At 37.4% G+C, this 25,222-nt stretch overlaps 1 protein-coding gene across 6 annotated transcripts in view; it reads left to right on the forward strand.

Moving 5' to 3' along the window:
- The window catches only part of GRM5 (glutamate metabotropic receptor 5), a 545,439-nt gene extending 526,887 nt beyond the window's left edge, over positions 1 to 18,552 (forward strand). For all 6 annotated transcript variants that reach the window (XM_032295814.1, XM_032295819.1, XM_032295815.1 and 3 more), the window contains one exon: positions 16,329 to 18,552. In XM_032295814.1, coding sequence (XP_032151705.1) covers positions 16,329 to 17,238 — 910 coding nt within the window. In that variant the 3' untranslated portion in view covers positions 17,239 to 18,552. The remainder of the gene's footprint in view (positions 1 to 16,328) is intronic.
- Positions 18,553 to 25,222: the final 6,670 nt, after the last annotated feature.

The raw sequence follows: 25,222 nt of genomic DNA on the forward strand, positions 1-25,222 counted from the left end.
GCTTAGTGAATGCTTAGAACTTCAGATCTGATCATCCCAGAAATCAGATTTGCTCAAGGCTGTCTTGATTGAGAATGGGGGAAAGGGTCAGAGAGGGTGCTACACAGAGAGTAGGAGATCCCAGATAAACACTCCAGGCTTCCTTGGGTCAGGTCCAGATATACAAAGGTAGCCATCTGATGTATCTCCAGAAAGAAACGCCTGAGTTTCTGTGCAACAGCAAGATATCATTTAATTTTTGCTTTCTCACCTGTTTGGATATAGCCAAGGTAATGAAAAGGCTTATTACATTGCTATATCCTTGTGGAACAAAGGGGAATCATGCAAGCTACAATAAATACAAGTCTGTTGGAGCAACCACCTCAGCCACACAGATAAGCAGAGTTAATTGGGAACAAATGATCTTCCCTTCCTAGTATCTCTTCCTTCTCATTTCTTTAGCACTGTATAAAAACACACTCTCTCTCTCGCTCACACACACACACACACACACACACACACACACACACACACACACACGACAGAGAGAGAGATGAGAAGAGACATGTAGTACTTAAGCTTTCCCTGAAGAGTAGAAAAGGCCTAGAGACCTATGAAAAGAGAGGCCAAAATTCACAAGGCCTTGGTGTCTTTTTTTCCAACTTCACATTTGTTCATATAAATACAGACACACATGCATGCACACACGTAATATTTATCCAGGAGGAATAAGTTTAAAATGAACATTAAGAGAAAAGATGTCAGGGAGCAGATCACTGTGATGGAAACAGTTTCTAAGTAAGGGTTTGGAGTAGTTAATCCAAATTTGCTTACTCAGGAGTTGAATGGAAGGGCTGGAGAAAGGTTAACTCTATGTAGGCGAGGCTTTTATAAGGTATTTTTAGGGTCAATAAATAAGGCTTTTTTTTTTGGAAACTCATCCCTACTCCACCCTCCATTGCTTCCAGGAGTCAAAGCCAAGCATCACATTTACTCTGCAAACATCTGGGACTCTTCTGTAGCCACTACTGAACAACCAGTTCTAGGGAGGAGCTAAGGGGAGCTCAAACAACCACAGAAAACCAAGAGTGTCACTCCACATTTCATTTGCCTGTTTTCTATAATAAAAATGTAGAATGGATAGTACTCTATGAATTCATGCCTAGGATGATTATCCCAGAGCCAAGTTGGCTGGTGGGGAAAGAAAGCATTTCACAATGTTTACAGTTGAAGCAGAGCAGAGCACATTTTCTGAACTGTAACATTAGACAGATGCTCCCTTACTTTTGCCCTCCTCCCTCAACCCTCATGCTGGGAAAGGAATGAGAATATAATACTTGCCCATAGCACGCTAGCTTCCTGAAATACGTTTCTGTTTTCCCTTTATGTGAAGAGGCTTTTTTTTAACCTTATGTCTGAATATAGTATAACTTGTCATCTTTTCATATTTTCACAGTGGACAGTCTAAGTGTGATTCAGAGCAGAATCCTCCTGATTGCAGGAGAAGTGAAAAAGAGTCCTAAACAGGGAGGTGGCTGTAAGAACTGGAAATTATCTAAACCCTGTTACTGTGTGAGTTCCTAGCAAGATGGTCCAGCCTCAGGAATGACTGAAACCTCAACACTGAATGTTATTATCTTCTATCTCAGCAGGGGCATGGCATTGGAGTACTCGGAATCTGTTTCCTGATGTGCTCAGGTTGTAGCTCATGTAAGAGAAGCAAAGACATTCTGAGCCTCCTAGTATCTCTTTGAGAAACAGCTCCCTAAGTCAAATGAAATAGACCCCTAGTCCCCCTCCAGTGCCGGAGGAAGGAGGGTGGTATGGGTTATTTTTGAACACAAAAGAGAATTATTATTGTTATTCTTTTGTGATATAAGCTATGTGAACTATTGACTTTCAATCAGTTGAGTAACTGATTTTCACCTGCGATATGCAGCATCTAATTCTAGTAGGTATAATTGTTTAATAAAGCCTTAGAGAATTTGGTAAGAGTAATGTCATAATAAGTCCTTGTTAAATGGGTAGGACCTCGGATAGCCCCAAATATAATGTCACAAGACATTATAGGATTGCCTTTCATTCATTCGATTATTTCTTTCTTCAGGTAAAGCTCATTTATTAACCACCTATTAAGAACCAAGCACGCAAAAGACTCTAGAGAAAAATGGATGACCAAGATATGACTAATGCCCTTGAAAATCTGCAGTCTATTGAGAAACAGTCAGAAAAACAGATAACTGCAATGTAATATAAAACCCCTCTAACACAGGAAAGTTTATGCCTTAGATAAAGTCCCCATTCTTATCATACACTATAGTTTATACCAGTATAAACAGAATTAAAAGTAATAGAATAATACATAATAACAGATCTAAATTGAGTATTCAGAAAGTATAAGGCATATGGTTATATAAAATTTAAAGTCCATAGATAAGAGAAAGATTCTGCCTGTCTAGTACAGACAGTAGAAGCCAGCCAGCTTTTTAGAATAGATTAGAATTTCTACAATAATCTTCACTTTATTTATCTCCAAAGTCAATTTCAAATTAATACTCTAACATATTCTAAAAAAGAAGAATTAGTACCATTGCTATGATTACCATGTATCAGACACTGTACTTGTCCCTTCATGTACGTTATGCATTAAGCCCTCCCAAGAACATATAAAAAAGGGATACATTTTTCTTTCCATGCTACACACAGAGAAATGAGGCTCGGGGAAATGAAATAACATACATAGTAGAGCAATCCCATGAAAAATCTAAAATCAAAGGAACTTCAATATCTGGTTCTGGCACTAGCCAGTGTGTGACCTTGAAGTGCCATTTCAACTCTTCAATCTCCATTTTCTATAAAATTCAGTTTATGATATAGCACTTCTCTTACTAGGATGCTGTGAAAATTAAATGCAATTATATAAATACAGCATTAGCATACTACCTGACGCACAGTAGGCATTCAATAAATTTTAGTATGTGCTCTTACTATCCAAGGCCACCCAGTTTGTTTTTTACGTGTTTACTATTTTGTCTTGTCTTTCTCTACCCTGCCACCATGGTCATTTGCTCAAAAATCAACTCTCAAAAAGTAAGTGAAACAAAATCTAATAATAACAAAAAATAAATAAATCCAATGATATAATTTCCCTGTTTTAAACTTCATGTTCTGCCATAGTTACCTATAAAAGCAGCCAACATTTATTGAGTACTTGGAAACATGAGACACTGTGTCAAATGCTTTATCTGCATAATTGTTCATTTAATCTTTGAAAAAAAGTCATTGGTAAAGCCCGTATTAGAGCCCAACTCAGTGTGATTCTGCAGTTCACACACTTTAATCATTATGTTATCAGCCACCCAGGAAAAAATACAAACTCATGCACCCAGAACAAAAGGCCCTTAATAAACTAACCCTGACCTAACTATTTGACTGTTATTCCTACCGTTTTGGTCCATATGTTCCCCTTTCCAGACAACCCAGATATCACACAATTCTCCAGGCATGCTGACTATTTTCTACAACAGCACATCTTAAGACATGCTGTGTTTCTAGCTGGATTATCCTTCCTTCCTCTTTCTATCCATCTTCTCCAACTCCCATTCCTGCTCTACCTAGCAAACCTAATCAGGTTTCCAAACCAACTCTAATGTCAATTCCTCCCTTAAGCCTTTTAAATGTTTTAGTCTAGCTAAACTCTGCCCAATTCATAATTCTAATGTATTTTACCTTTACATCTGATAATCATTGCTTATTATTTGGTTGCCCGTGTCTTCTTATTAAACTAGAGGTTTTTAAGTCCACACACACAGAAAAAAAAAATGTATTGTTCACTTTTAAATCTTCAGTACTCAACAAGTGAAGAGTCTATTGATTCAATCAGCCACTCAATAAAAGTGCCTGATAGGCTTTGAGTAGGTAGGCAGCGCTGTTTTAGAGACCCTGAGGTGTTTGGGGAAGTATAAAATAATCTCCACCCTAAAGGAAATGACAGTCTTAAAGAAATAAAACTTACTCTGATGGGACCTGCGAAAGCAATAGTCTACATTAAGATTTTATACCTGTTGTACCAATAATAAGGCCAAGATTTGGATGGTGGTCAGGATTGGAGGAGGGAAGCAGGGATGAAGGTATGGCTAACAATAATGTGGCCAGCTCATATGCACATATGCCATTCTTGAAAATTCTCAGTGAATAGTTACATAAAAAGTAGATAAGTTCAAAAGATATTAGTTTAATTTGTTTAACTTATTTGACCCTGAAACCATTTATTCATGAACCACCTATTAGTCTTATTTTCTATACCATTTAATTTTATAAAAAATATATCAAAAAACATAGCATCAAAATTATGTCTGAGTAGCTTATAATAATCTTTGAAATCTTATTATAAGCATTTTCCCAAAGAAATCTTTTGTAAGACCAGCAAAAACTTAAAAGAGTAGCTAATATTTGGTGATTGGAATATTAATTAACTAGTCTTATTAAGTACCACTAATATTAACCAGCTTTCTAATTATCTGCTTATTTTTCCAAAAGAATTATGAATTACTCAGAGTATATTCTATTTTTGTATTATTAATTTGAACACTCTTTTTTTAGCATGTAAAAAAATGTAATATATAAATGTAACAGGAATACTTGATTTCTGTGACTCTCATCTTAGTTTCTGCTCAATTCTCTTCTTATCTAGTATCCTTTTTACTGAAAAAAAGGAAGAGCTGGTCAAAGCCTTGTGCGAGGCTGCTATCCTTGCCTGTGAAAAACCTATTTTATGAATAGACATATATATGTACACACACAACTATATGTACACATTTATGGAAAACATAGTTTTTTTATAGATAATTCAGTAGTTATAAACAGTATATTTGCATATATTTTATTTGAAACAATACATTCCCTAGCTTGTAATTTTCTGTGAAAAGGAAATCAAAATCATTTCTAATGGAAAATCCCAAGCCAAAATGGGAACAGCCTGACATGTAGTCATCAAGTCAAAACTTGTACGCTCTAGATGAGGAAGTGAATTTTAAGGGATGCTTTCTACTTTTAGTCTCACCTAAAGATAGGGATAAAATCTTGGAATCCTGTCCAGCTAATCTTACTGGTATTTCCCATTATGTATAATGGTAATATTGAAATGTAGGCAGAAGTTACTCAGCAAAGCTAAGTGCTCTGAAAATTTAAATTAATCGTTTTATCTAATCCCATGTTTAAGGAGTTAGTTTGAACCAGCTCTTCAACACAAGGATTATTTATTAATCATTTTCAAAAACATTTTTGCCACTGTGTCCCACTTTGCTTTTACACTATGTTTTTACACACACTGTCTTCCCTTCTCCTAGTATCAATAGCTCATCAAAAATCATGGCTTTAGCAAGATGTTTATACCTTAAGTATTTTCTACTTTTATGCTCACAAGTTCTTTGAACCTCTCTAATCCTCAATTTTGTAGTCAATTTAATAGCATACATATGACAGCACACATGCACAGATATTTTTAAAGAATAAAAGAATTTAAGTGAGGGGGTCAGAAACGTGTGTGTGGATACAAAGGGCAATACATTACAATTTAAGGAAAAAAGTAAACATTAATCAGGAATAGCTGTATGTTTGTGTACATCTACCCAATTAACTTTCTAAGGTCCAGAAAAAGGAAAGATTTATGTTGTCTGTGAGAACCAAGAAGATTGACATTAAGCAAAATAATGGTGTCCCTGGGAGATTTAAATTTGTTTTAATACTGCAAGGATACAGTGCTCAGCCTCCCAAGAATTTCATAGGAAATGGGACTGGAACTAACTGATAGCAGTGACTTTTATCTTTGGTGTGTGCCCACTTTATCCGATTAAAATAAAAACCCTATAACCAATAAATTTTCTTCTTAAACCAAGAGACTTCACTAGATAATATACATATTGGTGGTGAATCTGCACCCAGGATTCAAGCCTCCCAACTAATGTACCCTTCATACATCAGATTTAAGTCACAGGCTTCAGCTGAGGTGCTCTAAGATAGAAAGGAGTCTTTTTGCCTAAACAGAAATCATTTTCCCAGCACCCATTCTAAACATCCTAGGACAAGTCTTATGTTACTGTCCCCCAGGATTCATCTCAGCAATGTTGACACAGAGCTTTAGAATGGATCAGGTTATTTTATGGGCAAAACCTGGGCCATTGCCATTTTGGATGCTCCACAAGGGTATATCTTGGCAGCCACTTGGTTCATGTGTGTATCTTGGCACTCAGCACATAGACAATGTGAATGACTCTGGATTTAGTGTCAGATTTGGGGCACCGTCCTGCCATTTACTTTGACTTGGGCAACTTAGTTTAGTTCCATAAGCCTCATTTTTCACATCTACAGTGCAGGTTCATAATACCCATCAATAGCAAACACTCAAAATGGTATAGTTCACTTTATTTCACTAACACACCCAGCTTACCTACTCTGTACCAGACACCATATTAAGCACAGGAAATACATATAGCATCTGCGCTTGGAATGCTCCAGGTTTAGTGCAGGTACAGATTTGTAAAAAAGTAATCAAAAATACTATTTGATAAGTGCTACCTTAGATAGCTGTTATGAAGGTGAAATATGATGACATCAGTGAAAACAACTTGTGAGCTGAAAAGTTCTATTAAAATAGAAACTATTATCATTCCAGGATTCTCCTCTTCTCTGCCACCAATCCCAATTCCATGTTTTATTCAAGGTTTAAATCAAGCTGAATTCCCCCACTAAGTCTTCCTGACTGCAGAAGCTTCTAGACACAAAACAGCTGTGTCTGGTTTTGTTCTCTATTTGCTAAATTGTAATCTGAGCTTTACAGTAATTGCTGGAAAAAATCATTTACTGTTATGAAAAAAAGTACCAGAATCTAAAATTCTTTCTAATCTTTGTTAAGGCATCTTGGCTAAGACCTAGGGCTTAAATGACAAGATGAAGAACAGTTTAATGAAGTTTCTATTGCTTAATTTTTAGTTGACACTTAATAATTATAGACATTTATAGGATACAGAATGTTTCCTTACACATATACAAAGTGTAATGACAAAAACAGGGTCATTAACATGGCGATGACCACAAACATTTATTTCTTTGGTTGTAAACATTCAAAATCCTTTCTTCTAGCTTCTTGAAAACATACAACAAATTACCAGAGCTCATCCTCCTAACTAGTTCTAAGTTTGTATCACTTTATCAACTAATACCAGTTCGTTTAGTTTGAGGCTTAGTGCAGGTAACAGAATTGCAGATCAAAATAAATAGTTTGATTTGAGAAGGAAATCTCTGTGATGGCTCAACACAGTTCCGAAGCTTGGCACATGCTCCTGTGTCATATTCTCCTTTGTTAAGGTGTTTGCTTTTTATGAGGACTCGGAAAGTAACAACCGTGCTAGTACCATTAAGCACTTTAATAACCCACCCTGAATGAGCATGAAGCTTCTGAAAAGGCCTCCTGTTGCTGTTCAACCAAACACTAGTTAAAAGAGGATTGAGATAGTGGTCCTCCCCCCACCAGGAATTTACTAAGAATTAAATGTCTGGTAAGAGATATTCTTTGGGGGAATTATCATAGAAACCTGCAACCACTTCTACTTAAGAGAGAGGTGAAAATCCACATCACTTTGGACTGTTGGAGGAGTTTCATGGGATTAGGCATGTAGAATTAGTTTCCTTTCCATATATGCAATACATGAATTAACTGAGATTTGCTTATCCATGCTATTTTAACATCCCCAAGCTTTAAGGCCTCGTTAATACCCACTTTATTTGCAAATCCTTCCTTGAAACTTCTTTCCTCAGTGAACAACTTTTTCTCTGAATTCTTCTAATACTGATAAGAAAAACCCAAAGCCTTTTTTTTCCACATAGTTCTCGTGTCAGTACATTCCTTTCCATCCTCATTTTTGTCACACTTGTGAATATCTTAACAATGTATTCCTGTATTGTTAAAACAACATCTTCAGTATACCCTGGACACTGCCATTTTGCTTATGCCCGTCTTCATTATTTCTCAATGCCTGAAGGGCTAATTATTTAACACATAGCAATTAGGCCTTAATATTTTACTAAAGTAGGACCAAGTCTGGGGCCAGACTAGGAATAATGTCAATGGATTAAGGTAGGGTGAGGGTTTAGAGAAGATTCTCATGGTGCTTGCATTCAAACTGTTCTTGTTTCACTTGGAAAAGATCAAACACATAAAATAATAAGTGACAGCATAAAATATCATTGAAGAATAACACCAAAAAGAATCCATGAGTATTTTTCTTCATTCATTTATTGATCGAGCAAGCACATTACATATGTATCTAATAATTACCCTACCTCTCTTGTCTAATATATTAGACCACCTGTGTGTTCCAAGCACTAGTAAAAAGCCCAAGGTTAATTACTAATGAGTTATTCAGACAGCAAAATAAAGAAGTCAAAATAAAGACGCTGTAAGGTCAGGTATGGCTAGGAATAACTTCTACAGCAGACAGAAAGTCAAAACTCTGTCTTCTGATGCCTTAACTCCTACTCCATCCCCACACAGTCACAAACTGGAATACTTAGACATTCCTTGTGGATTTCTGGACTTTTGTCATTGCTACAATTATTTAATGCCTAGGTTTAACATCTTCTGCAGGCAGATAGCTTTCCCGGACAACTCCCCCTGGGAAGGTTATTCCCTCTTGTGAAGTTCTGAGTCCTTCATTATCTGACCCTATAAAAGCCCAATAAACTGATTACTTGTTCCCATGCTCCGCTGCCATGCCTCACTCTCCTTGCCCTTAGCAAACCCTTCACTTGCCTATCTGCTTCCTCATTCCAAGGTTGTAGGTAAAGGAAAAACAACCTCTATCAAAATACCATAAGTAACTCATATCGTTAGTCTTCTTCTGTATGTATCTTCTCTCTTGAATTAAATTTGACCCCCTCTGAGGGACATCTCATGTGTCAGTAACTCTCTGCCACTGTATCAAAAACCACTGATGAAGCAAAGTCATTTGCAAAGGTATCACATATCATTTGATATCAACATTAGTTGAAATACCAAGATTTTCAAAATAATGCAGAGTTAAGTTTATCCCTGCAATTGCAACATTCCTATTTACTGGTATTCCAAATATGTCAGAGAAAAAATGTGAGATTTAGAAGTACTGGGGTATAAATTAAATGTACTATATATAGGAATTGTCTTTAATTTCATCACAGCATGGGAAAGAAAGGCTAAGAACTGCCATATAATATTAATTTGTATGGTTGTAGGCATCAACTGCCTCCATCATTAAGGCATCCAGTCATTATCTTTGACAAATGTTGGTCTTTAATCAATTTGTGCTATTTAAGTTAGTGACCAAAGAGAGATGTAGGATGCTTTCCTGAGACTATGAAGTATATGATTAAGAAGTACAGACCTAGGGTGAAAGAGACAATATAAACCAAATAAATAATTTTCTACTTAAAACATATATCCTCTTCAAATACCATCCAAATATTTTCTTCCATAGAATAAGTACAGCTAATTTCAAAAATAAAATATGAAGTCATAGAAACTAGAAATGGAAATCATGTTATCTCTTTAACTGAGTTCCACTTTCCATTTTGCTTAGATGTGTAACTTTGGGCAAATCATCTAATATGATTGGGCCTCAGTTTTTTTTCATCTTTGAAAGGAAAATAAAGACTTTGATCCTACTATCTACCTCTGACAATACAGTATTCTTAAAAGTGCTTCATAAAGCACTCTGCAAATATACGATAGTATTACTTTGATAATTGTGTCTATATTAGACTATTCAGTCCGGAATTCATTTCCATTTCCTCAAGTGTTTTCCTCTATGTATACATCTGTAATGCATTCATCATGGCTCCCTAAATTGTTTTTGTTAGCAAGATAGCCATTTTTATTCATTTAGGCTGTAACTGGGGAAATGTATGTAGATGATTCTGCATTTTCATATATTGTATTATGTTTCTCAGTATAATTTCCAAGATCAAGATGTCACATTTTAGGCAAATATCAGAAAGAAATTCTTCCACCTATATTGAAATGTCTAAACAGTATCAAATTTCTCTGTATCTTCTTAAAAGACTACCATACTTTCTAACTCAAAGTCAATTATGGAAAGTAAAATATATTGATGAGGAATTTTTTTTAATTAACAGAAAAATGAAACTGCAATTGCAAATTTTCCACTTATATTAATTTATGAGATTCTTTCATTGACCCAATATTCTGATGTCATTCTGCAGGTATCATTTGCTAGGATCATTTGCCAATGATGTTTCAAATTAAAAAAAAAAAAAAAGAAAAAAAAAAACTTTCTGTGGGCCAGGCACAGTGGTGCACGCCTGTACTCTTAGCAATTTGAGAGGCCAAGGTGGGAGGACTACTTAAGTCCAGAAGTTTGAGACTAGCCTGGACAACAAAGTGAGACCCCCATTTCTACAAAAAAATAAGAAAATTAGCCAGGAATGCTGGTATACACTTGTAGTCTCAGCCACTTGGGAAGCTGAAAAATTGTTTGAGTCCAAGAGTTCAAGGTTGCAGTGAGCCATCATCATGCCACTATACTCCAACCCAGGCAAAAAAGCGAAACTCTGTGTGTGTGTGTGTGTGTGTGTGTGTGTGTGTGTGTGTGTGTGTATCTTTTTTTATATTAGAAATCTCACAATCACATGAGACCTTCCTCCCAGCTATGCCTCAACCCAAAGTTCACAAACAAGAGAGGTTCAGTAAAAAAGATTATTTTTTAAAAAAGCATTTAATTATCTTTAGAGGATATATTTGATTACTGTGATACCTTGAAACTCTGCAAGTTATGAAAATACGAATAAACCATGTAACAAATAAGAGAGGAAGAATTTAGTTATGTTTTTAATTCAATGAAATAAAAATAATTTTAATTGATTATATGCCAATAAAACCCTTAAAAACTCTGAGAAAGAAAAACACCAATCATTCAATAACTAATATAAGCACAAAAAATTATAAATTCCATAGATTTTTAGATGGTCAAACACTTATTTTCTTTATTAATGTTTGCTTCCTAATGATGGTGTGCCATGCAGAATACTCTAATATCTGCAGGTTTGAGTAGAGGAATAATGAAACTGGGAGAGGTCACTGACATGACATCCAGAGCCTGCTTGAAATGAATAAATTTGCTAAGTGTCTCACATGGAAGGGAAAGAGAGGAAGAAAAAATCTCTGTGAATAAAGATAGAAAGTGTCATTTTGGCAGACCCAAATGTAAACAAAAACTAATGAAATAAACAAAAAAACTTAACCCTCAAATAACATTATTGATATGCTGCTTTTTTGTTTTTAAGAAATAAAAGCAAATAATTTAACAGAGAGAACATTAGATGACATCCTATTATATTTTGCAAAAGGGTGAAATGGTACCTGGAAGAGGGCAAGAAGTTACTTCTGGCGCCCTCGTCAGATGCGGCAAATCCTTTCATCTCGTCCTTTTTCCCTCCACTCTTCTTTCCTTCTCCTTTTCCAATGTACAAAATATTCAGTGACGGAAGGTGACATGCCATAGATGGGTAACGAAAATTCCCTTTCATTCTTATTACCTCAGCCCCCAAGGACATACATATAATACGAATGCTGAAAAAAGACTCAGCCTAAATAATAAATACATCTTAGCTCAACTGAGTGGAAGATTTAGTGGTAATGAATAACCCCTTGCATTTGCAGAAGGGCTATGCTGTCTATATAAATTACCCTCACATGTATTATTATCCTTTTGGTTTTTCCCAGAGGTCATGCAAGGTGGGCAGGGAGATTTTTTTCTTTAGTTTCCCCAATAAGGAAAGAAGCTCAAAGGTGGCAAGTGATTTGCCCAACATCATTCTGAGTCAGATCCCGGACTGAGAATCTGGGTCCTTTCTCCTTGCCACCATTACTACTGCCTCAATAAGATTTCATCGCTGAGCAATTTCACTAAGACATATATCAATTATAAAAAGTAATTATTTTATGATTTTAATGGTAGATATCAGGCTTTGTATTTTAATATTTAGTTAATGAAATTTTTTAAACCTGTAGACATTGAGTATTATTGATTAAAGGGAGGTATATAACAAATAAAAATAGATCCATAAGACAAAATAGAGTTATTAATACTGAATTCTTTATAAAATTTAATTCTAATAGAAAATAATTCAGTATGAATTTAGAAAATGAAATGCATTTTATGTGCTCTATTATTGGCCCAAGAATATTACTGAGCATCTACCGTGTTCTCAACAATGCCTGGGTACTACTGGGCATATAGGAAACAGCAAACCCTCTCACGGTGCCTTCATAATGTCCCATCAAACAGGTGAGATAGACATATAGCAAAGAGTTGTTATACATCTGAATGCAGGGGCTATAGGAAACTAGCCTAGCAGGGTCAGGAAAGCTTTAAGACAAGACAATTAAGGTAAAATAAAATAAGAAAAAAGAGGATACGCTTAAGCAAAAAGGAATGTAACACAACAAAAAAGCATGTGAGGAAGAAGGTTAACTGAGAATTTAATGGGGTAGATGTGATTACCTAAGGAGCCAGGTTAGGGTGAGAAAAGAGGCCACAGATCATAGAACTCCAATGTTTTTTACAGTTGGTCAGGTAAAGGAAAAAGATCATGAAATGTTTTATGGCTTGCCAGATATTTTACTTTGCACTAAATTCTCTGTTCCTTAAATCAGGGTTCAAAACGGCATTGAGTACACTTTTTATTTTCTGAAATGTTGTATTCATATAAAATACAAAAACTGAACATCCTTAGACACCTCTTTACCAGCTCTTTTCACCTACATTGTCTTATTTAATCTCAAAACAACCTTAACCAAATGAGACACTGTCTGCTTCTTTCCAAGGCTTAAAAAGATCATTCTTTTCCAAGCATCTAAAGTGGCAGATCCAGAGTATGAACCGGTTTTTCAGATCCCTTTTCTATTGCACTTTCCATGATACCCCACAGGGCCCTGTTCACTAATAAGGAATCCTATTCATCCATCAAATGCTTATTAAGATTATGCTGAGTGTCACTGAACAATATAGATAAGATCTCTGTCTTCATGGAATGTACATTCTACTAATAAACAGAATAATGTTGTGAGTAGGTTTTGTTTTTTCCTTTCTTAAGAGTTCTCATTTACTTCAGGGGTAAAAACCTTTCACATTCTAAAGAATGAAATGAAGTACTCGGATTTAGACTCTATCTCTCTGCTTGTCTAGTGTTTTTTGTGTCCGCCTTCACTGTTACTCAAATGGTCTGGCATTCTCTCTCCCTTATGGCCATAGGCACCGTAAGCAAAGGCACAGCCAGGAAAGAGATGTCAACAGTTTGTACAGAATTGATGAATTAGGATGGTTTCCTCATCACACATTCATCTAAAGAGTTTGCAACATGCTCATGTTGCATCATGTTTTGTGGCATGGCTACAGTGATTCCAAAGACTATTACTGCTGACATCCAAAGTTATGTTCCATCATGTTCAACTAAAGGCATTCCAGAGAGAAAAAAAAAAAAAAAAAACAACTTTTTAAAAGCAAATGTTTGCAAAACCTCTCTCTGCTAGGACCAAGATTGTTCCGAGGGTATAAGTTGGCAGAATAAATGCAGTTAGACTCCTGATTTCAAGCCCAGGCTTTGTATTAAAAGGGAGGTTAGTGACCTGGGAGAATAACGGTACCGTTCAAAACATCTGTTTGTTAACCTTCTGGTAAGAGACACAAGGTGTAGTTGGCAACCATCCTCACAATCAAATCCCATAAATAAACTGGCCCATTTCTTCTCTGCCATGTTCCAGAAGTTAGTGGACACCAGGGAAAAAGAAACATAATACTCGCAAATCAGGCTAAAGGAAAAATGGAAAAAATAAATCCTGAAACCACTAGAAAGCAAAACCAACGGTTTGGCCCTACCCACTCTGCTACTACAGATGCACAGCAACCTCCAAATCTCAAAATTATTCGTTCATCCTTTCTAGGAAGGGCAAGGCAGGGTGGAAGCAGTTCATATTCCAGGATTCTAAAAGGACATAAGAATGCAATATACTGGGTAGATTAAATGGAAAGAAATTTCACAGGAAGGAGCAGAGAAAGAGAAAGAGAAAGAAAGAAAGACCATGAAGTAGAAAGGAACAGATGAAGAAATGGGAAGCAGTGTGAAAAGAGGCAAGAAGCATGTCATTACAGGGGCTGCAGAAATGGCGGTCTGTTAGTAAGGCAGTTGGTTTCTCAGGCAGAGTGGATCCTGCAGGGACAGTCAGGTAGGTGGATTTCAAATGAGATACAGGCCCCTGTCCCTCAAAAGCAAGCCAGCCCTCCAGCAAAAGGGGCCAAAGGGAGTGATGGGGATCTAGAAAAAAAAGGACAGCTTTCTGCCAGTTTCTCAGTTTGTGAAAGAATCTGAGAAACAAAGTGCTTCAAAATTACTTTGGGAGAAGAAGGACAGAGTGTTTGTCAAAAGCATAGATCCCTGGAACCCAATGCAGTCTCCTGGGGTCACATCTTATATCTTTGACAAATGCCCTAGGTGAGTCTTACACAGAATTTAGTTTAATAACCATAGGCTGTGATGATAAAACCAGAGTCTTCAACTTCTTTTGTGTTCAAGCTGCTCAAGGCTATCTGTTGGTCACAGCCCCTAGAACAGAGCTATCTCAACTGAAAATAACAGATGCCTAGTAACAGAGATCTTGGATTACTTTGTGATGGGGAACTATACCAGGATCTCTTCATATAACATTCCCCGCCAGATGCCGTGGCTCACATCTATAATCCCAGCACTTTGGGAGTCTGAGGCAGGCAGATCACTTGAGGTCAGAGGTTCGAGACCAGCCTGGCAAACATAGTGAAACCCCAACTCTACTAAAAATACAAAATTAGCTAGGTGTAGTGGCACATGCCTGTAATCCCAGCTACTCGGGAGACTGAGGCAGGAGAATCACTTGAATCCGGGAGGCAAAGATTGCAGTGAGCCCAGATTGTGCCACTGCACTCTAGCTTGGGCAACAAGAGCAAAACTTCACCTAAAAAAAAAATTCTACCAGGCATGGGGTGGCTCACGCCTGTAATCCTAGCACTTTCGGAGTCCGGGGCGGGTGGATTACTTGAGGTCAAAGGTTCAAGACCAGCCTCACCAACATGGTGAAACCCCATCTCTACTAAAAATACAAAATTAGCTGGGCATGGAGGCACATTCCTGTAATCCCAGCTACTTGGGAGGCTGAGGCAGGACAATCACTTAAATCCGGGAGGCAGAGATTGCAGTGAGCCAAGATGGTGCCAATGCACTCCAGGTGGGGCAACAAGAACAAAACTCCGTCTAAAATAAATAAAGAAATAAAAAAGTCTCAAGTGTTAGGCCACATCCGCTGACCTTACGTGAAGTTCCTGAAAGAAGGTCTGTAGCTTTAGAAGCTACAGTGTCAGCTTTTAGTGGTAAGGAGAATACCTTCAGGTGCTAAGGCTGAGGCATCAATCACATCTTGAAAGTGGCTTTCAGACCCCACAGTAGAAGCACAAAGGAGAAAGAGGGAGAAAGGCCTTTAAAAAAACATTTCAGTCCAGAAATATTCAGCAGGATCCTAATTTGAATCACTCTATTAAGAGTGCTGGAGGCATTATACAGCACTCTCACTCATCAAATTGTTATTCAAGAATAGGTCTCAAAATAAATTTGTGAGATGAATTTCTATGAAGGAAGTTCTAAATAGAAATGTATGTTCATTAAATTTTTATTTTCCAGCAGGTAAGGCAGCCTAAGTAAAACTGTGTTCAGACTCAGGAGTTCAGACAGAAAACCCTAGTTATATATAACCACCTCCAGAATAAAGGCTGAACTGGAACCACTGTCTACCTCCTTGTATTCCCTGACTTACCCTTTCCCTCCTGTCTGATGATTGCTGGTGAGTTTGGGTCCTAGTGGTAATGTTTCCCTTCAGGGGCCACTAACTCTAGGAACCCTCTGCCCTGTACCAGGCACTTTGCACACAGCCAGGAGACTGCAAGCCCTTGCATCTATGTGCGCTGCTGCACTCACAGGTGGGTTCAGAACTCCAGCAGAATCCTGATAAATACTCCTTCATCCCGACTAGCATCCCCTTTGACACATTTTCATGACAATGATAAACTACTGAAGAGAAAGCAGCCTTTAACGCAAAACAAGCAAATGAAAGCCACTTCCAAGGTCTCGTTCCATGATGTCCTTTTGATGCGGTGTTCCTGAAAGAATGAGAAAAGTCCTCATTCTTGGCCCATGAACATCCACCATTGGGGAAGTGGCGTCCAAACTCCCTGGGCACCTCGCTGAGTCACCTCTCTTTTCCCTTCTCTCCGCAGCTCCAACGGAAAATCCGTCACGTGGGCCCAGAACGAGAAGACTACCCGGGGGCAGCACCTGTGGCAGCGCCTGTCCATCCACATCAACAAGAAAGAGAACCCCAACCAGACGGCGGTCATCAAGCCCTTCCCCAAGAGCACGGAGAGCCGCGGCCTGAGCGCAGGCGCGGGCGGGAGCGCAGGGGGCGTGGGGGCCGCGGGTGGTGCGGGCTGCGCAGGCGCCGGGCCCTGCGCCGGGCCGGAGCCTCCCGACGCCAGTCCCAAAGCGCTGTACGACGTGGCCGAGGCGGAAGAGCAGTTCCCGGCGCCGGCGCGGCCACGTTCGCCGTCGCCCATCAGCACGCTGAGCCACCGCGCAGGCTCGGCCAGCCGTACCGAGGACGACGTGCCGTCGCTGCACTCGGAGCCCGCGGCGCGCAGCAGCTCCTCGCAGGGCTCGCTCATGGAGCAGATCAGCAGCGTGGTCACCCGCTTCACCGCCAACATCAGCGAGCTCAACTCCATGATGCTGTCCACCGCGGCCCCCAGCCCTGGCGTGGGCGCCCCGCTCTGCTCGTCCTACCTGATCCCCAAAGAGATCCAGCTGCCCACGACCATGACGACCTTCGCCGAAATCCAGCCTCTGCCGGCCATCGAGGTCACGGGCGGCGCGCAGCCCGCGGTGGGGGCGCAGGCGGCTGGGGACGCTGCCCGGGAGAGCCCCGCGGCCGGGCCCGAGGCTGTGGCTGGCAAGCCAGACCTGGAAGAGCTGGTGGCCCTCACCCCACCGTCCCCCTTCAGAGACTCGGTGGACTCGGGGAGCACAACCCCTAACTCGCCAGTATCCGAGTCAGCCCTCTGTATCCCGTCGTCTCCCAAATATGACACTCTTATCATAAGAGATTACACTCAGAGCTCCTCGTCGTTGTGAATGTCCCTGGAAAGCGCGCCGGCTTGCGTGCGCTGAGCGGAGTGGAGCGGAGCCCCCAGTGTTCACACACACAGTGGCAAGCATAGTCGCCTGGTTACGGCCCAGGGGGAATATGCCAAGTGCACCCCTTGATGGAAACATGAGATCAATAGTGCTATCTCACGACAACCGACGACAAATCTTTTGGCAGATTTTCTTCTAGTGGCCTTAGAAAACGTGGGCTTTTAAGAAACACTGCTGGTATCTTTGAGGGCTGACAAGGCGTCTGTTCCAACAGTTCCAAGTGCTTTGCTCCAGGGAAGCAGTGCGTGTGAAACAGCGTAACGAAGGTTTGAAGAGCATAGTTAATAAGCAACTGTAAAAAGTTTTATTTGTTTACTTTAATTCTTTTCCCAGAAGAGTCTTTGATTCACCAAACATGAATGTACATTTTCTAACTCAAAATCTGGGACCAAAACATCAACTTTTCTCTTTTTTCTTTTTGCTTTTTTCTTTCCTATAAAGACCTTGAAAAGCAGTAACTTGGGTCCAGTATTTACTGAGGCGTTGTGAATGTGTCCCATGCATAACACAGTACTGGAAAGTGAGTGCCGCGTTACTGTACTACGTAGGGTTTCTACCAGAGACTCTCCTCTCCAATTTGGTTGTGAAATACTCTTCCAAAAGCCTGCATCGGGAATTCCACCTACTTATTTCAGATTCACCTCCATTAACCAAGAAAACCAGTGGAAGATTTCTTGACTATTTCACCATGTTGCCAATCAATACTGGAGTAGCAAAAAAATATTTTCTGGAATACTGTTTTGTAATTCCCTCACTGGGGTGCATTGTAGCTGGAAATTCTCTTTATATTGATCATTCTTGAGCTCCAGCCCGGCTATCTCTTTCAAGAAAAATGGCCACTCCTTAGGAATGCTGTTCCAATTGCATTGCCAACTAAAATATTAAAATACGCATTGGGGCTTCTTCATTCCTTTATTTTGAGAACCTGATGCACAAAGAGCTCCTTTGTTCTTTTTGAGTCCCAGCACTGGAAGAGTGGTCCATAGACCCCATGAAGACATTGTCACAATTTGAGAGACTGTTGTTGAAAGGATTAACACAATCTTAATACACTGAAAATTTTAAACTGTGTCAAGTCAGCTTAGTGGAGATTTAGCCACGCCAGTGAGCAGTGATTTTAACTATTCTTGGCTGCTTAAACAAGGCAGCTATGAACTATGACAAATGTAGATTTTTCAAAGCAATACAAAATACTAAAAAAGAGGAACCTTAATGAATATTAACCACACATTCTTAGCCATTCCAAAAAGAGGCAAAGCAATTCTTATTTTCTTTTTTAAAATAATGATTATTTTGTGCATTTCATACTGTCACTTTTTAAAACTGCAGAAAAGAGATTTAGCGTTATAATAGAAACGTGTGCTTTGATAGTCTCAAATAGGTAGAATTCATAGTTCAAGACCTGAATCCACTGTCATCTCTTTCTTCCTCCTTTTGCAGCTATCCTCAGGTACCAAATGTTTTGATTTTTAAATACGGATAGTAATAAATGGAGGAGGTGTCCTATAAATTTAAAGTTCATTTGACCCAGCCTTATACTTAAGATAGCCTTATGAAAAAGATTTGCTTTGAGGCAGAAGTATATTTTTGGCAGAGAGAAAATAAATACAACTTTTTCTTTTAGCTCAACATCCTTATTTTGGTAAGTATTTTTTTTTTTTTTAATTTCACATCTGCTTAAAAGAAAATAGACTGAGAAGGCCTGGCACGGTGGCTCACGCCTGTAATCTCAGCGCTTTGGGAGGTTGAGGCGGGCGGATCACGAGGTCAAGAGATTGAGACCATCCTGGCCAACACGGTGAAACCCCCTCTCTACTAAAAATACGAACAAATTAGCCGGGCATGGTGGCACGCGGCTGTGGTCCCAGCTGCTTGGGAGTCTGAGGCGGAAGAATCGCTTGAACCCAGGAGGCGGACGTTGCAGTGAGCCGACATTGCACCACTGCACTCCAGCCTGGTGACAGAGCAAGACTCCGTCTCAAAAAAAAAAAAAAAAAAAAAAGAAAAGAAAAAAAAAATAGACTGAGAAATAGAAGTCAATCCACTGGTATAATTTATCATTCTTCACTTTAAAAAATTCTAATAAATATTCTGCTTGTTGAGTTTTCTTTTCTGCTATTTGTTCTTCCTTGAAACCTTAAGTCAAAGCTACCAATACAAAATATTAAAGCTAACATTAATATACTAAAATATTAATTTAAAAAATCAAACCTCCCATGCTAGATTTGAAAATAACATCATCAAGAGGATACTGACCCCAATTTTATAATGAGGCTTTTAAAATGTAAGTGAAATCTAGCTAAGTTTCATGTTTTCATTAAGAGCAAATGTCTGCCTCTACCTGAAAAATAAAGTAAATCTTTTGAATAATTAATACCCTCTGGATCCTCATCAAAAGGATGGCATTCACCTGGGGATTCCTATCTTGACATCTTAGGTATTAAAAACCTTTCTCAATATGCTCTCTCTGCATTTTAAAATCCATATGTTGATTTTCATTCTATTCTCAAGTACAATACGTTTCACTCTAGACCAACAGAACAACATGTTTATCCATGGTCGAATTCATTTTCTATTTTTTTAGTAACATATCTCTTAAAAAGTACACTACCTTATAAGAAATTTCATTAGAAATTAAATTTAATGCAAGTAAATTGCCATCTGATAATTCCACATACTATCATAATCAACCATAGTAATAAAAATGATTTATCCAATTAGAAGAAAACAAGATATATTTTTCTCTGTATTTCTATAACTTTTGCCACTTCATTGAATACACTGTATATTGGACATAAGATTATTAGTAATGCATTCTTGAGATCTTTTATTTTGGAATGATGCTAACTGTCTCTTCGCCAATTCTAATACCAGGTTCCAAGTAATAACTCTACAGTACAAAGAGAACTGAATATTCATTCTAGGGCTATAGAATATGAACTTCACAATTCATTTGGGTACATTCTCATTGAATTTCCTTCAAAACAATCTGTTCCTGGTGCCCAGTGATAATTCAGTCGGGACCAGCATGACTAAAAGGAAGGGGATATGCTAATGCTCAGCAAAGCGACCCTAAAGGAGAGAGATGTCCCAGGATGGAAGGAAGAAGACATGGTTTAACCAAGCTAAGCAGTCCACTCATCCTTCTATTTTGGAAAAGGAGTGGAGTGGGGGAAGCCTAAGAAGAACATATCTGGATTGGGAAGGACTGTTTTTCTGGGCTAGGGATGGGGAAAAGAAAGGGAGTATGGAAAGACAAATTGTAAGAGATTTGACTGAAACAAAGAAAAAAAAGCAAGTCCCCAAACGTGCTAATCCTTGAAAGTAACTGTCATTCCCAAATACTGCTGTTACCAGCAAGTGATCAGGAAGACTAGGAGCTATTTCTGACTGTAAATGAATTGTATAATCGCTCTGCTGCAGTTCTGTGACTTCCAAGCCAGGAATTAAACACTCTTTTTAAGAATAACAAAAAACATAAGCATTTCCTATGCTAGTCTCCTAGTAAAATGTACATGTTTCGGAGACTTCAGAGGTATTATCTGAGTTCATATTTAGCAACAGCTTATTAATAACCCTCAAGCTGTCAGAATCTCTATAGTTACCATTTACAATTTTATACTGTGAAAAAAATACAGATCAGTGAAAGCATAGAGATAAACCAGAATTCACTTTGAAGAGGGTCTGAGGCCTGGGAGATTCTCTACTGTCTATTGAAGAATGAGGCATGTATAAAATAGTTGGTTGAATTTCACTGATCTTCCCAATGTGAACAAATATACTATGTATATTGTGTGTATTTCTAGAAATCAATGGCAGCTGCTGATGGTGTTGTAATTAGAAATCTATATAGATTATAGATGTTTTAGAAAGATGGTGCCAATCCTAAAAGATTTGTGTGGGCTAAAAGTGCTTGTACTTACTTTTTTCTGCACTTATAACTGATTTGGTTTTAAAATTGTGTGCGTGTATCTGTTCTTTCTCTGTTGTGGCAACTTGTACTATTAAAATAATAGCGAATGTTAAATTATTTTGATGTGAATTGCAAATGTTTTTTTCATAAAGTTTAACATTTTTATCAGCATTGTTTTGCTTTGTACTTGTATAAATATGTCTTATTTTAGCACTTCAAAATATACTTGCCTGTTTCTCAGTTGTCTAAATCATGTTGCAGTTGGTGTTTGTGAAGCCAGTTACTTTTCAAAAAACATTAAAAAAACTATAATATGATTTTAAGATTATTCACCTCAAATGTTTAGAATATTGTCTTCATAGTGTTTTCTAAGATGAAAAGAGCCATGATGCTAATTAATCTTGAATACTGGATGATCTATACGTTTGAATTATGGGTTTTACAAAGTAAGCAGTAGACTGTAGATTTAAATGAAACTAGATACCAACCACAAAGTAACCAGAGATGCTGTCCCCAAAGACATCTACAAACAACTGTTACATAAAGAAGGACCTTTTAAGAAGAAATGTAGAAAAAATGCATTGTTTATGTGTCTAGACATACAAATTATAGAAATAGTTTCATAATTAGCTGTGTCAATAGAGTTAACATCACACAGATAAAATAGAGTATTTGTGTGAATAGACATGTGTGTTTTTACAAACATACATATTTATAAAGACATTTGACTTTTGAGTCCATCTGTTTGTATGTCTGTGTGTATATATGTGTTTGTGTGTATATGTATGTGCGTACTACATAATTTTTCCAGAAAAAAAAATTTGTCAAATTACTTTTTACTTTGACTGATTCTTAAACAAATATACATTACCTTAACACAAATTATTGAAAAACTCAGAGGAGAATATAGGGTAGATGCTTGCTGTATGGAAGAGAGAAACATGGTATATTTAAAAATGTATCTGCTCTATGCTTCAGACATTGTATTATTTAAACTCATAATGATATATATACACATATATTATTATACAAAATGTATTTGATCTTAACAAAGAAAGCCATTTTATGTGTTTTGTCAGACTCTTCCCTTCAGTCTCTTTTATTCTAACATGATGTGAGTGGTAATATATTCGCATAAAATTGAGGTTGAAGTGACATATACAAACCATGTACAGGAAATTACCTTCTAAAAATCAAAGGAGCCTTATCAGACTCCATCAAATTATGGAAGGCCATGTAAAAGCAGTGGATACGATAGAAATAGCACTGAATTAAAAGTCAGAATCTCTTACCCTTTCACCAACTGACTTTGGATAAATCACTCTGATATCTCTACAACTTGTTCCTCTTGCTTTAAATGTAGATGTGAGTTACAATAAACTCTGAAGTTTCTATCATTTCAACATTCCTGATAAATTCTCAGTAGTAGTCATTATTAGTGGCAATGTAGTATTTAGTATATAGGTAATATTCAGCAGGAAGCTTAAATTTGTTCTATCAATGTTAGCTGTGGAGCTTAACAAGTTCCTATCTAACTTAAAGCATGTATCATGGAGGAAACCTATTGGGGTTTGAACTTACATGCAACCTTGGAATTGTCCATCAAGGACAACTTAGTAAGCTGATATTGAACACCACAGAGAGAATGCTTTTCCTCTGTTATAATTCCTGCTGACTATTGGCCAAGTTTTTAGTTATGCTGTACATAAATGATCAGTTTTAGAACATAAACAATTTTCAAATATTTACTTTGTATGATAGCTAGGGTAGATAAGTAGGTAAGTAAATAGGAAGGCAGAATTATATTAATGAAATTATCTCCATAAGCAAAAGCTTGGTATTTACATTTTCTCTCACCATATTTTGAAATTCAGGATCAGTTTATGAGTGATTTTCATGAGTGAAATTCGTCTCACTCTATTTATTACTTTTAGGTTATTACATTAGTAGGTAAGTTCTATCAAGATAACTTTTAAACCCATCTTCTCCAACCATTCTTAGAATCTTAAACCAAAAGATTTCCAGGAATATTTAACCTCCACTAGAATAAATATTTAAAATCACTGTTACTCCAGGACAAAGACATTTATTTTTGCCAGGACATAAGTCTCTCTGAGGTATAATCTATAAACAGGCTAGCTATGAAATGTACATATCAGACACTCTGGCTTATTTATGTTTAGCTTGTACTTCACTGACATAAAAAATAAAGCTTTTCATACTATCAAATTTCTATGAGATAGATACACTACAAATTATACAAATTCTATGTCCGTGAAAATGATGTAATATAATAAATTGGCTTTTCTGAACTGCTGAATAGTAATAGATTATTGATAAAAGTTCTTAGAGTCTTAAAAGTTTGGAAAATGCAGTAATTCCAAGTTAAATGACTATCTGCACTTCAGAACTTACCAATTTTTAGTATTCTATTATCTACTGACTTTGCTAATGAAGCTCTCTCCTCAGAGTACACTTATATGAAAGGTATTTTGGAAATGCTATGATATAAATGTTATAATTTATACACACTTTTTCTTTTAGTTTTCAAAATTCATTGCCATATCCATGATAATCTCCTATGCCCTTTAAAGAAGTAAACACAAACTGATATAGTTATAACATTATATTCAGAAGCTATTTTACTGAACCATGGGAAGTCTTGCTCAATATTATTATTTCTCTTCCCATTGTTTGACTTCTCAGACCTCTGTCAACATATTTATTTTACTTTCATGGGTCAAGCTGAGGTATTTCTTTTATATTTTATTTTCATTCCTTTTGGTTCACAATGTTTGGTATTTTCCTTAACTCCAACAGCCTCAGATGAGGCAATATGTGAGATACAGCATTAATAAATGTTGCCTAACCAGTGAAGTGTATTCTAAAAAACAGCAGAAATTTATCAGCGTATTATCCAGAACCTATTTTTAGAAACTCTAATTTAAAATATATGAGCAAAACTACGTGAACACATCCATAACACATACCATACGAATGCATTTCTACTCCTGAATATTATAGATAATGACTTTAGCTCTTTACTTCCCTATGTGTGTGGTATTCTCTATCACATATTTTCTGAAGGGTTCAAATCCCATCATTAGCCCTAGTGATTCATCTTACTTGTCAAAGAGGCATGAAACAACCTAAATGTATACAGAGAAAAAAAAGGATATTGTTCTGGGAAGACATGTCCCCACTCATAACCTGAGACAACAAAATTAGGAGAATATCCTAACTCTATCCAGCAAGTATAAAAGAAGCCAGTGGAAATGCTTTCTTAGTATTTGTATGGCTATAAAAAAAAAAAAAGAAGAAGAAGAAGAAGAAGAAGAACCTGCCCAAGTTGGCCAGGTGACTCATGCCTGTATTCCCACCACTTTGGGATGCTAGGGCAGGCAGACTGCTTGAGTCCAGAAGTTCAAGATCAGCCTGGGCAACATGGTGAAACCCTGCCTCTACAAAAAATACAAAACTTACCTGAGCTGAGATTGTGAAACTCTGTCTCAAAAAACAAACAAAACAAAACCAAAAATAGAAAGTAAGAAAACGAAAGACAAGCACAAAAGTCAATTCCCAAAAAATAAGATGAAGATACAACCGTTTCTGATTGACAAATCACACATCAGGACCATAAGAAAAATGTGAATGATGATCACAAGGCCAAAAAACAGACTTAAATGCCCAAATGAATTAAAGAAAGTTAAGAAGCACTCAGAAAAACAATAATGCAACTACGTTCTTAAGTATGGCATTTGCCGAACCAGTGCCATCAGTTAACCAGTTCTGATATATGCAAAGCATTTAAAGGAACAGATGATGAACAAAAACAGGTGTAAGAATATTAATGTCCAATAAGAAATAATTGGAAACAAAAGCCATTAAAAGGGTTAAAAGACATATTTTAAATTGATAAAAATCTACACAGAAGATAGAATAGTCATGAACCTATATGTACTTAAACAGTAGGGCTTTAAAATTTATAAAACAAAGATTAATGGAAAT

This window comes from Sapajus apella, unplaced genomic scaffold (genome assembly GCF_009761245.1).
Source record: "Sapajus apella isolate SASKATOON/1434 unplaced genomic scaffold, GSC_monkey_1.0 scaffold34, whole genome shotgun sequence".
Classification (NCBI taxonomy): Eukaryota; Metazoa; Chordata; class Mammalia; order Primates; family Cebidae; genus Sapajus; species Sapajus apella.